Below are 13,861 nucleotides of genomic sequence, written 5' to 3'. Positions count from 1 at the left end.
GAGATGTCTCGCTTCCCTCAATGCCACTAGGTAGGTCCTACTATATGACCTAACTAGTGTCCGGTCAGCTTCCGAACGGCTGGATCTCCAGGAACTCTCTAGCGTCATGCTTAATACTGTAAAGAATTTGTCAACTGAAGCAACTACTAGGTATTTTTTACATACACATAATTATACACACAATTATACACATAATTATACACATAACTGGAGTTTTCCAAGATATTTCATATATTTATATTGTGAGCTATCTGGAGCCTGTTGAATGGGTCACAATCAATCAATCAATCAATCAATCAATCAATCAATCAAGCTGATTATTACAGAATAATAATCCAACCAATGAATCAATCTGTTTAGAAAAGTCAAGCAGATTTTGTCTCCATTCATTCCAAATAAATTAAACAAGCTTAAAGCACCAGTATATTAAATAAAACAGAAAAGATAATCACATACGTTTCATCCTGTATACGATTTCGCCATTCTTCTTGTTTTTGTTTTTCTTGGGCAAGTTGAAGTGAAATACTTGAGGGTGCCACCCGCACAGATGGTTCCAAGGGTTTGAACCGTTGCTGCAGTACGTCAACAGTTTCACGGAAGGGTCCCTGAGAGTTTCAAGTAAAATATTTATTTTTGCCTTCTTTTATTTTGGAGGAGCTTAGATTGTATACAGAGAAGAAATAATGTTTGCAATTAATATCTTCATTTTACTTTTAGATACTGATAATTTCTAGAAAGAGAATCATGATATTCTCTTAGAATAAAAACAATGATTGTTTGCAATTTGAAACTTAAATGTGATTTGTTAGTTTTTATTTCAGATGCAAATAATATAACGACATGACATAGATACATTTTCACAATACTAGAGGAAATGGATAAAGATGTGCCCCAACTGTTTGTAATTCTTTTTATGACTGGCTCATATAAATTGCAAACTACAGCAGAATTATAGGAAACTATAGCAAACTATAGTGATCTTGACTATGCGTCTAAATGATTATCTATTCGGCAATTTCAAATTTTGATTAATAAATGATGTGTCTTACATATTGGTAAACATAATCAGAATGTCAAGTATAAGCTAGGTGGCATTGATCTAGCAGATGATCCTCACTTTGTTAAGGACCTAGGTGCACTTATCTCTGATGATTTATGCTCCAATGCTGTAAAAGCACTGTAAAAGCATTGCTAAAAAAACATTAAGAGTTGTAAACTTAATTTTGCAAAGCTTTTTTTCTGCATTGCATCGCTAATTAGAGCTTATAAAATTTATGCAAGACCAATTTTAAAGTATTGTTCAACTGCTTGGAATTCCCACCATATATCTGACATCAGTACAATCAAGCAACTTCAGAAATACTTCATGAGAAAAGTCTTGCACTCTTCTGTACACAATAGAATTCCTTATGCTACTTGGCTTGAAATTCTCAGTTTCAATAACTTAGAACTGCATAGCTTGAGGTCAGATCTAGGTATTCCATACAAAATTATACATAGTAATGTTTTACCTGTAAATGACTTTTTCTGTTTTAATCGCAATAAATACGCACGTGAACAACCGCTTTAAACTCAATGTAAATTGTTCTAAATTTGACTGTAAAAAATATGATTTCTGTAATAGAGTTGTCGAAGTCTGGAATGCCCTACCTGATTCAGTTGTCTCAGCTACAAATTTTCAGTTTCAGTGATAAACTGACTTCCATGGACCTTACTTCATACTTAAGTGGTCAGTAGACGGGTCGTGCATAAGTGCATTAATGTGCCTATCATCCCTGTCATTGTATTTTTATTCTCTTATTCTTGTTCTCGTTTTTGTTTGACAAATTCCAATAAATAAATAAATAAAAATAATAATAATAATTCTATAGATATCTATTCAGAATAGCTTAGAGGATTTTTTAAACTAGAAACTGAAAGATAAATATTCTTGCTTTCTCTACTTAAAGAAAACAAACCTTTTCTAAATCAGAAACATTCCTATACAGTATAGGAATGTACAGTATGTAAAAATGTTTTGTTTGAACAGATTTTTTAATGTTAAAAAATTAATTACTCTCAGAATTTCTAAAAATGGTGCATTACAATTTCTATTATTTTAACCATGAATTTTTTTACTATATTTAACTGACAGAATAAAGCTGACACTTTTTGAATATCTTAAAGATAGGCTTAATAAATATTTACCTAAACCTTTTGATAAAAGCTGCATTTAATATTTAATACAAATAAGAAATTATCTGTGCAGTGAGTTATTGTAGGTATTTTTATATTTTAATAAGCAACGTGTCTTTTATATAAGACCTCATTCTCAGAAACCTCAAATGAAGTAGAAAAACTATATCTATACTATAAAATTTATGGGTGAACATGCATAAACAATTGTTTTTCTACATGAAAAAACAACCCATATCACTAGCTGGCACAGAGAACAGCTCTCTAGCCTATCTTTATTGTGTATTATATACAACAATGCTCAATATGTATGCATATTGTAATTGCATTCAGCTATGATTAGTTTTTTGGTTTGTAGTTATCAATGGTGTGGGGACATTTGAACATATGAATGGCTTATAAACTAACCCCTACATTGTAGTTTTTTGTAAAAAGACAATGTTGTCTGGCCTTGTAAAAATTCCTTGTATCACCTCTTGCCTTTAGGCAATTGTGAGTATAAATTCACCAAGACTATCATTAGCACTATAACTTGATACCATTTACAGTCAGCTGTGACTTTGCTGAGCGACTAATTACAGCCTCTTTCCTTTTTTACCACTGTTGTTCTACTTGTGAAGTAAGGAAGCAAATTCCCCTCCTTCTAAAGGAAGTGAAGGCAAAATCCTAATCATGCCTCTTCTTCTGAAGGATCTCTTTAAATAGGTTATCACTAACAAGTCACAGCTGGAGTTACTGCAAGAACTGAGTGAAGACTGCAGGGCTAATAAAAAGAAATGATTCACGCCTCATTTATGTTCACTTATGTTTTACATTAATAGAAACCAATAATAGGAACCAGTTACCATAAAAGTCATGGACCATAAATAACACAAATGGCAAATAAGTATCATCTAGTACTTTTCACAGCTGGACAAGAGGATTGCTATATTTGAAAGTTGTTAATGGATTTTTACTGGAACTTTACTTTTTAAAGGCACAAACAGCATTCAGATTCCATTGACAATGTCAATAACTACAGTAGATATGTATTGTGCAAGATTTCTTCTGCACCCCAAATTAGTTTATTTCTAGGTTCACTATGGAACCCCTTCAGAACTTTTAAATGTTCTGAACATTTAATGTTTAAGTTAAAGAAACTTAAAAGATGGGAGGGAGATGGACAGTTTAGTTAGTGATATAAAATAATTCGCATTTATTAAAATTGTTTGGAAAATTTGCATCCAAGAACAATCAGTAAAAAGAGAATTAACTCTGACTTTATCTGACTGTACTGTATAGAATACAATATGAGAAACATATTACAAAAGGGCTTTTTGGTTTTTTTGGTTTTGTTTTTGTAGTTGAAAATCCATCCAATTCTCCTTATGTGACATTTCAGAATAACTAGTACAATTCAGCACAGAAGCAAAGATGTCAAAGAACGGAGTGGCAATTCACAATCCATACAGTAATATTAAAGCTGCATAGATAACGCCTGCACTTTTTAAGACAAATAACATAATAGAGACATGACTGAAAAAAAATCCTGAAATGACATATTTTTATTATAACAAGCATCTAGCAAAATATTCCTGTACTGAATTTTATTTCTATAAGCTGTTTTGGTAGTTGCCTGTTGACATTCATATTGCACATCATAGATTGACTTTTAGTTGACAACTATGAACATGTTGCTTGTTTAACATTAGCAATGGCATACTGAAAAGGAGACCTGGCTTAACCCTGAATTTCCCGGTGCTGAAACTGTAGTCTATGGAGTTGGGTTATCCAGTCTAGTTGGAATATACTGATACTGGTCCTCCAAATGTTGAAATATAAATTTGTTACTACTTTCTCCCTTGTACCTTTTTAACTGAAAATGTCAAGTGCTGAATCTGAGGCCATTATCCCAGAATCCATGGCTAGAGAGCAGAAGAGGAAAACATTTCCTACAATTGTTTTCACTGAACGTTGTTGAGGTCATTAACTCTGGTACGCTGTGGTTCTTAATTTCCCCTGAATCCCATCTATATTAAAAATTACATTTGGCAAATACTGGAATTCATAATGCCACTTTTGTGGACTTGACAAACTCAATGAAGTAGAGAAGAATTCAGTGAAAGAGTATGAGAGATAACAATGAATAAACTTTTGGAAGTGCAGCGAAGGATATGGTTCAACATTAAGAATACTAAGGCAAGAATGTGCCTTTTCTCCTTCATTGTTTAATGCAGAAAGAATGGTTGCCATGAGGAATAAAGAATGCTAGTGATGATGTTAGAAATTTCTCTGTTGGGGACTTGCTTTCTCCATAGTGGATGCCATATTGAGAGCTGAGAATCAAACTGAGTTGCAGCAAATGTCTGATAGAGTGTATGATTCAGTATGGATGTGAAAATTAATATATCAAAATCATATGTGTTTGATAATAAAAATGAATACATAATTTCAAAGTATAAAAAATAGTGAAAAACAAGAGAATGTCCATGAGTTAAATATAGTACATAGTTCTTGCCTTACAACAACAATTGGGACCATATCACTTAGAGACGACAATCTTGTCAATTCTGGTTGCCCATTCTAACTCCAGGACCATATGGGTTATTAAGTAGAAAGAAACCCAGGCAAGGTGGAAGGCATGGAAGCAACAAATATGCTGCAGCTAAGTGCCAAGGTGAGCAAATGGGGCAGTGGGTTGCAGGTGGGCCAGCAAAGGCCGTGGGAGGATTCAAGGGAGCAGATGGACAGGCCAACATAAACCACAGGTAGGTGAGAGGAGTGCTGTGGGTGCATGGGCACCATGAAGTGCAGGATACTGGTAGGATGCTATGATCTGTGATACGAAATCCAGCATAGTTATCTCGTTTGCTGTGTATACTGTCATTTTGTGTAAATAAAATAATAACAGAGTTGAAAGGGACCTTGGAGGTCTTCTAGTCCAACCCCCTGCCCAGGCATGGAACCCTACATCATTTCAGACAAATGGTTATCCAACATTTTCTTAAAAATTTCCAATGTCGGAGCATTTACAACTTCTGCAGGCAAGTTGTTCCACTGATTAATTCTTCTAACTGTCAGGAAATTTCTCCTCAGTTCTAAGTTGTTTCTCTCCTTGATTAGTTTCCACCCATTGCTTCTTGTTCTACCCTCAGGTGCTTTGGAGAATAGTTTGACTCCCTCTTCTTTGTGGCAACCCCTGAGATATTGCTGCTATCTGAACACTGCTATCATGTCTCCCCTAGTCCTTCTTTTCATTAAACTAGGCATACCAAGTTTTTGCAACCGTTCTTCATATATTTTAGCCTCCAGTCCCCTAATTATCTTTGTTGCTCTTCTCTGCACTCTTTCTAGAGTCTCAACATCTTTTTTACATCCTGGTGACCAAAACTGAATGCAATATTCCAAGTGTGGCCTTACCAAGGCATTATAAAGTGGTATTAACACTTCACGTGATCTTGATTCTATCCCTCTGTTTATGCAGCCCAGAACTCTGTTGGCTTTTTTGGCAGCTGCTGCACATTGCTGGCTCATATCTAAATGGTTGTCCACTAGGACTCCAAGATCCCTCTCACAGTTACTACTATTGAGCAAGGTACCACATATCCGGTACCTGTGCATTTTGTTTTTTTGGCCTAAATGTAGACCCTTACTTTTTTCGCTGTTGAAATTCATTTTGTTAGATAGCGCCCAATGTTCTAGTCTGTCAAGATCTTTCTGTATCTTGAGCCTATCTTCTGGAGTGTTGGCTATTCCTGCCAGCTTGGTGTCATCTGCAAATTTGATGAGTTCCCCATCTATCCCCTCGTCCAAGTCATTGATGAAGATGTTGAAGAGTACTGGGCCTAAAACAGAACCTTGGGGTACTCCACTGCATACTTCCCTCCATGTGGATGTAGTTCCGCTGAGGACTACACGTTGAATGCGGTTGGTCAGCCAGTTACGAATCCATCTGGTGGTGGTGCTGTTTAACCCACATTTTTCCACTTTATCTAGTAGTAGGTTATGGTCTACTTTATCAAATGCTTTACTGAAGTCCAAGTAAATTATAATGACAGCATTCCTCTGGTCCACTAATTTTGTCACTTTGTCACAAATGGCGACCATGGGACCTTAAGATACTACATCCACTGTGACATCAATTTTAGCAGTCCTAGTTGCCATTGTTAAATGAGGATCTCACTTTCAACTTCCTGCTGGCTTTCCCATTGCCTTTGCTTGTGGGAACCTGGCAGAATATGCTGAAGTTGTGATCAGGTGATTGCAATTTGCTGCAACATCATAATCATGAGCCAGGCCCCAAGTGCCCAGGTCACAATCACATAATTGAGGGGATGCTTCAATGGCCAGAACCCTGAGGACAAGTCTTAAGTCCCTCTTAATCAGTGTCATGAGAAATTTGAGCAGTGACTAAAAGAGCAGTCATAACCTCGAAGCCCACCTGTACAAACATAAAATTATAACTGTGTCACTGGGCAATCAAGGCATGTTTAGTTTTACAAACAGTTAAACAAAATTTTGCTGCATTGAAGGAAACTTACATTGATTGAAATCACACTGGTTTGACAAAAGTAACTGTATTTAAAATAAATCAGAATTCTCTGAGTATTTCAATATATAGGGAAATTATTATCACATTAGGAACATATGGGCCAGTAGAAATTAAGTCTTTAAGAATTTACATAGATCAAACTCTTTCCACAGAAGCAAAGTAGCAATATGTTCTTAAATGAATTCCTAACAAGAGTTGTGTGCCTTAGATAAATATAATTTTAATGCTGGATTATGTTGTGCCCCTTTAGCAAAGTAACTGGATTGTATTGCTGGCCACTGATTTGTGTTTACAGTTTGAACCATATAATTTTGATGTGCCTTGGGTTTGATGAAGTTAAGAAAAAACATTGTCGAAGAACTTAAAGATTTAAATTTACTCTACTGTCTGATCATTTAACATTCAGGAATGTAGCCTGATTGACTTGACAAAAATTAGGATCCCAGTTTTAGTATAATTGATATCAAATACTTCCTTAAAACAACAATTAGCTATTAGGCATTCAGATCTCATGTTAATTCAACTAATGTTTGCAACAATAGCAATGCATCATCTCCTTAGAGCAAGCCTGTCAAACTGGTGGCCTGCGGACCAGATGCGTCACACATAGGCCACACACAGCCAGCTTCACAAAGGCAAAAAACCTTGCGATACACCATGATCTGGCCTGTGACGCAATCGAATTTGACACTCGTGCCTTAGAATAAAATTTCAATGTGCTCACTGATTTATTTCTGAGTATGGCATCCTGACATGTTAGTCACAAGGGAGTTGATATACAAATTGCATCCCTGTCTTATGTCTTGGATAATTGTTTGAGATCAGATTTCTTTAGTATGGTGGCCTAGTGACTTTGGTCTAGTGGTTAAAGCACCAGGCTAGAAACTAGGAGACCTTGAGTTCTAGTCCTGTCTTTGCTATGAAAGCTAGCTGGGTGACCTTGGGCTAGTCACTCTCTCTCAGGCAAACTCCTCACAGAGTTGCTGTTGTGGGGAAAATAAGAGGAGGAAGGTATGTGTACAAATAATATGGGTGGAATACAAAACAAACAAACAAATATACCTAATTTCCTCCAAAAGGATCTGACTAGCAAGCTATAGCAGTGCATGAAAGACAAATACGTAGCTTTGGATCATTTTCCTTAATAAATTTTAACTCATTTGTTTAATTGGGTTCTCTTTTTTAGTTTTAGGATCTATTTGGAGAATAAATCACATTTAGGTCATATCTATGTGGAAATATTGAAAATTCAGAAGAGTCCTCAAGTGTTTAAACACTGCTGTGTAAGACAACAGTTTGTAATTATGTTTATTTCTGAATTAAAAATCATACTTCAGATAGCACATACCTATCAGCAGTATAAATATTGTCTATATAAACTAAATGCCACTTTCCTTAAGAGAGATCCAAAGACAAGTTATCATTTATTCCTTAAACATTTGAAAGAAATGCAGCTCATACTTTAACAGTCTCCTTGAGCACTTTTTTGCTATCATAACATACGGTGGCTAATAGGGAAAATACAGTTAATGTCAAATAACTGCTGTCACAAAATAGTAAGCCAAAAGCATGGTTAGTAATTATAAATCCCCATTTTAACATGACCCAGCCATTTTCAGAACTGTTCATTCTGCTGGATTTTCTTTCCCAGCTGTTTCATCAGCTCAGACCAATGTCCTTTTTCAGAAACATACCTCTAAACTGTGTTGTCCACGGATTTAGCCGTGTGACTCCCATTAACATCAATAAGAGTCACACAGTTAAATCTACGCACAGCACTTTGAACATTTACTCCACAGCATACATCTGAGGGCACTGAAAGGATTAAAGTATTATACTGCAAATTCCCCCTTCAAGATACCAGAAAATAAACAAAACTCTTTTGTTCTAAAAGGCGTTAAGTTTCTTGGTGTCTAGACTAAGGGGAAGAAAAGATTACAAAATAGCCTAAAACAAGAGAAATATCAGATCAACACATTGTATAACAATTTGTGGTTTTACAATGGTCGATTATAATCAAGATACTCCATCCACCCTAAGGAATAGCTTAATTGATTTTAATTGACCACTGAACACCGCAACAAGTTTTTAGTGACTTGAGATTTTATACTCCTATTCTAAATACAGGCATTTTCTTTTTAGCTTTTAAAATACTCATGATTCCTACATAATGTAGACTTAACAAAGTTATACCTTCCAAATGTATGTTCCTGTTGATTTTTTAAATTTATTTCTTTATCTATGGAACATTTAATAAAGTAAATTGAATCAAAATTTACATTTTCAGCAAGGTAGATAAATTTACCATTTTTTTTTACCCGAAGCTGCAAATGGGGCTAGTGAAAAATTATGTAAAGTGTACTAACAATGTATATTTTTAACAAAAATAGTGAACTGATTTCAAAATGTGAAATATGTTCCATGTGACCACAGAACACATGAGCATTCTAGTCTTATCAGGATAAATTGTTTCCTACATTTTGATATTCCTGCTAAGGCTCCCTGCCTTGAGCACTATTATAAAAGGATTATGGCTATTTTAGTAAAAAGGTTATCAGTTCAAAACAATTGGGGGGAGGGAAGTGGGAAATAAATAGGAACAAATTACAAAGTGTTGGGCTTTCCAAATATTCTACCGTGTTTCCCTGAAAATAAGACCCTGTCTTATATTTTTTTGAACCCTGAAATAAGCGCTTGGCCTTATTTTGGGGGAGATCTTATTATTTTGGGATGTGTGGAGCAAGATGCCATGTTACCTGATTTCCAGCTCTGCATTTAAATATTTCTGGGGAGGGTTTATTTTCGGGGGGGGATTTTAGTGCATGTGCTCAAAAGCCCGATTGGGCTTATTATCAGGGCATGTCTTATTTTCAGGGAAACAGGGTACTCATTTAATTGTTTCCATGTCTCCATGTTACCATTTACACTTCCCCCCCCCCACTCCAAATTTGGAAATCATAGTGGGGAAGAATCAAAATAAAAGAGCTAGGGAAATGATCACTGAAAAGCAATCGGGGGAAATCAGCAAGGGATGCAAAGGATGGGACTCCTCCAGTCTTCTTGAATTCTAATACCTTCTATATTAAGACTAAATATAAAAATATAACAGAGTGGTCTTTCTTAATATCCTGGCCATTAGAAAAATACAACTCTGGATGGTTAATTACTGAAAGAAGACAGGACCCAAGAAAATCAAGATGCAGAAGATTTGCTCACTCACAAGTAGGAGTCATGTGAGAATCAGTACAAAAAGAAATTGGGACTAAAGAAAAGGGGATAAAGGAATTCAATACTGCATCTGCATCTGATGATGTTATCTAGTTTGGTAATGAAATGTCTGCAAGAAAACAACCAAGCTCAGAGAGCACCAAGAATCCCACAGTTCAACCCTGAACTATACATATTCTCTTCGATAAGTAATTTATTGTTCTCTGGAAGTTCTCTAGAAGGATCAACTTTAGAAAGAAATCAGTTGTTAATAGCAAATGGGTACCTAAAAGTCATTAAGCATATTACCTGTGGTTTTTGTCTTCGAATTGGAGGAAGAGTTGACATTGTTTGTAAACTATAGGAATCAGCGTAAGTTGGCCATGGAAAATCCATAGCATTTTTCTCAATCTTCTTTTTGTGACTCAAAGGTTTAGCTTTCTTTAACTGCATTTCCCATGGATCAGGTGACTTTCGATAGGGTGAATTATATATGCCTGCAATCTAAAACACAGTATTATTTTGTTGATGTTTATTCAAATTATATCAATGAAATCAATATAAGTAATGTTTTTAAAAAGTGTTTACTCTTGAATCAGAAAAGGACAAAAATATAATGCTTATGCATATAATTGGCTTTTCACATCAACTGCAATTCATTTTTTGAACTAATTTTTTCATAGTTTTCAAAAAATTTTCTGTAAGAAAACATTTTCATTGGAATTTAGACACACAATTTAAAGCTATAATGTAGCAAAAAGATAAAAATTATATGCTAAAGTTATCTTACATGATGTATACATGTAGTCCTCAACTTATGACTGTAATGGACTTTGGAATTTCCATAGGTCATAAATCAAGGCAACCACATAACCAATTTATGATTTTTTTTGCAGCAGTTATTGAGCAAACTCCACAATATTTAAGTGAACATTTTAATAATTTTTGTTAGTAGGTCATTAATTTTGCTTTCTCAGCCAGCTCCATTAATTTCATAATCCATTCTTCTGCTATAGGAGTTCACATATTTAAGTTTTGCTGTTGTTATCATATATAAGAACTAAGTCACATGTTTCTTCTCAATCTTTGTATCCATCTTGTTTATCCATTCATTAAGCAAACACTACAGTCAATAAGCAAATCACTGTATTCCTATGGGTGACTTTTTTCCTGGAACCTAGCTAAAAAAGGCTGAAATGAGCATGGGAGGAGGGCTGTCATAACTATGAATGGTCGCTAAGTGACCAGTTGTAAGTTAAGAATTATCTGTATTCCCCCACAGAGTTAGAATACATATCACAAGAAGATGTCTGAAAGGAAGTCAAATTATTTGTACGTCTAGGCTAGTTGTTCTGACCCAGCTCCCCAAACAAGACAAAACCTCTGAAGTTAATTCAAAGATTCTTTTATTAGGCGCCGGCAAAAAGTTTCTCTCTCACCGCAGGCTAACAAGTCCGTCCGTCCATCTGGAAGATGAATAGTTGTTTGCCACATCTATTCATCTACACCCCCTGCCTTTTATCCCCAAAGAGAGGGTGGGGCTTCGCTAGCAGAGGTGACTCTTCCTTTCCAAGGATCAGCAGTATTTCCACTGCTCTCCTCTGCCTTCTGCGCATCCACATGTCAGGCACTGGACCCAGCCCTAACCCTAACCCTTCCTCATCAGCCACCTTCAGACCTGGCGGCCATTGACTGAGGGCTAACGGATGTCTCTGACTCTCTCTCTCTCTGCCAGCTCCACTTCCTCTTCCCACTGGGAGCTCTCAGGTTGCGTTAATGCTGACCCTGACTCCTCCTCCTCTGATTTGCCTGATGGAGGGACTGGGGGCTGACAGGCCACAACACTAGTACTGTATTATCTATTATAATAGCTTTATGTTCTAAAACAGATTCCCCCTCCCATTATTTCTGCATTCTATTCTTTATGATAGGGCGGGACAGAGAGGCTGGAGGAGGAACCAACATGGATTCCTAGCTCCATACCTGTTGTATGATAGCATAAATATTAAGTTCCATTCAAACTTCTGTTATCACTTCTTCTTACAGGAACTAAGGAAGGCACTGATAAATGTGACTTAAGGTACCAATAATTTTAACTAGAGAAAACAGCTGAGAGCTTCTGCAAACAAAACAGGTGTTATATCACATTGTTATATCTCTTCTGTGATTCAAGAACACTGGTAGTGTACCAGTGGGAAATGTAAAATTTGTTACTACCGGTTCTGTGGGCGTGGCTTGGTGGGGCAGCAATGTGACTGGGTGGGTGTGGCCAACTTTTTTTTTTTACTTTTAAAAGCATTTTTTCTACAACCTCTTCAGCCGAAGAGGTTGTAAAAATGCTTTTAAAAGGCTCTGACGATCCCAGCTGAGCTGCGTGATCATCAGAGGCTTTTTTTTACTTTTAAAAGCATTTTTTTGGCCAAAGAAAAAATGCTTTTAAAAGTAAAAAAAAACCTCTGATGATTGTGCAGCTCAGCTAGGCATGGGGGCAGGGCAGGGATTTTTGCTACCGGTTCTCCAAACCACCTGCCGCCATCGCTACCAGATCGGCCAATCTGGTCTTAACTGGAAGCATTTCACTCCTGGTGTAGGATAAATCATTTTTTCAGACAAGTTTGTTTCTATTGCTGATTTTGGCACATAGAAATGTCTGAAAAACTTCGAGTTAACTGAAAGGATTCTAAAAAGAACCACTGGTTATAAACATATAAACCATATGTATCTGCTTTTAAACCTGGAATTGTAGAGGTCAGCAAGAGTAGTCACAATATTTTTTTTTAACCTATTTCAGGAGATAGGTAGGGAAGGTCTAAATGAGATCAGTGTAGGTCTAAATGGTCTAAATGTAGACCAGTGGTCACCAACCGGTGGTCCGTGAGAAAATTTTGGTGGTCCACGGTGGAGGAGCTGCTCTGGGATGAGCAATGGCCAGTCCTGTGACTAGAGCTCTGAAATATGGGACTAGCCAGGCAGCTCATGGTGGGGCTGTAAATCTCAGCCATAGAGGGAGGTTTGTGCAACTTGCAACTTTGCAGCGCAGCCCTTGCTGGCCAGAATGAAGTAATGGTGTGTGGGGGGGTGCAAGCGGGCCAAACAATGGGTAGTGGGAGCCCCGGGCTGTTTCTTCCCCCTGCTGTAGCTTCCTGTTGGCTGAACCCACCAGTGGCTGTCCCCCCCCCCCATCCTCCTTTCCCAGTCATTCCTTGCCTGGCAAGGGAAGGGGAGGGGGGATGGAAATTCACTCCACATTCCAGATTAGGAGCAAAGCTTCATCTCTTCCTGGATCTCACCAGCCCTTTTTGGTGCTCCGTGCACCTCAGTCTCTCAGGGAGATGCTTGACTCCTCTCAGTCCCAAGACACTGCCTGGCCCATGAGATGAGACAGAGACAGAGAAAGAGAGAGGAGGGGAGAGAAAGAGGGGGGGGGAGAAAGAAAGAGAGAGAGAGAATGAGAAAAAGAGACAGAATGAAAGAGAAAGAGAGAGAGAGAGAAAGAGAGAGAAAGAGACAGAGAGAGAATCAGAGAGAGAGAAAGAACAGACAGAGAGGGAATATGAGAGAGAATGAGTGGGAAAGGGGGGGAAGAGAGAGAGAATGAGAGAGAAAGAGTGGGAGAGAGAGAGAGAGGGAGAGAGAAAGAGAGAGAGAATGAGAGAAAGAGACAGAATGAAAGAAAGAATGAGAGAGAGAAAATAAGAGAGAGTGGGAGGGAAAGAGGGGGAGAGAGAAAGAGAGAGAATGAGAGAGAGAAAGAGAAGGGGGAGAGAGAGAATGAGAGAGAGAGAGAGAAAGAGTCAGACAGAGAATCAGAGAGAGAGAATGAAAGAGAGAATCAGAGAGAGAGAGAATCAGAGAATCAGAATGAGAGAGAGAGAGAGAGAGAAAGAGAGAGAGAATGAGAGAGAGAGAATGAGAGAGAGAGAGAGAAAATGAGAAAGAGTAAGAGAG

General features: G+C 37.2%; 1 protein-coding gene across 2 annotated transcripts in view; it reads right to left on the bottom strand.

Annotated features, from left to right (window-relative positions):
• SPATA17 (spermatogenesis associated 17) overlaps nucleotides 1–13,861 on the bottom strand; it is a 113,702-nt gene that overhangs the window by 33,873 nt on the left and 65,968 nt on the right. For both annotated transcript variants that reach the window (XM_058165423.1, XM_058165424.1), the window contains exons 7-8: nucleotides 10,223–10,417; nucleotides 457–605 (exon numbers count right to left, since the gene is read on the bottom strand). In XM_058165423.1, coding sequence (XP_058021406.1) covers nucleotides 457–605; nucleotides 10,223–10,417 — 344 coding nt within the window. The remainder of the gene's footprint in view (nucleotides 1–456; nucleotides 606–10,222; nucleotides 10,418–13,861) is intronic.

This window comes from Ahaetulla prasina, chromosome 1 (assembly GCF_028640845.1).
Source record: "Ahaetulla prasina isolate Xishuangbanna chromosome 1, ASM2864084v1, whole genome shotgun sequence".
Taxonomy (NCBI): domain Eukaryota; kingdom Metazoa; phylum Chordata; class Lepidosauria; order Squamata; family Colubridae; genus Ahaetulla; species Ahaetulla prasina.
This window is presented reverse-complemented; position numbering and strand designations above follow the sequence as displayed.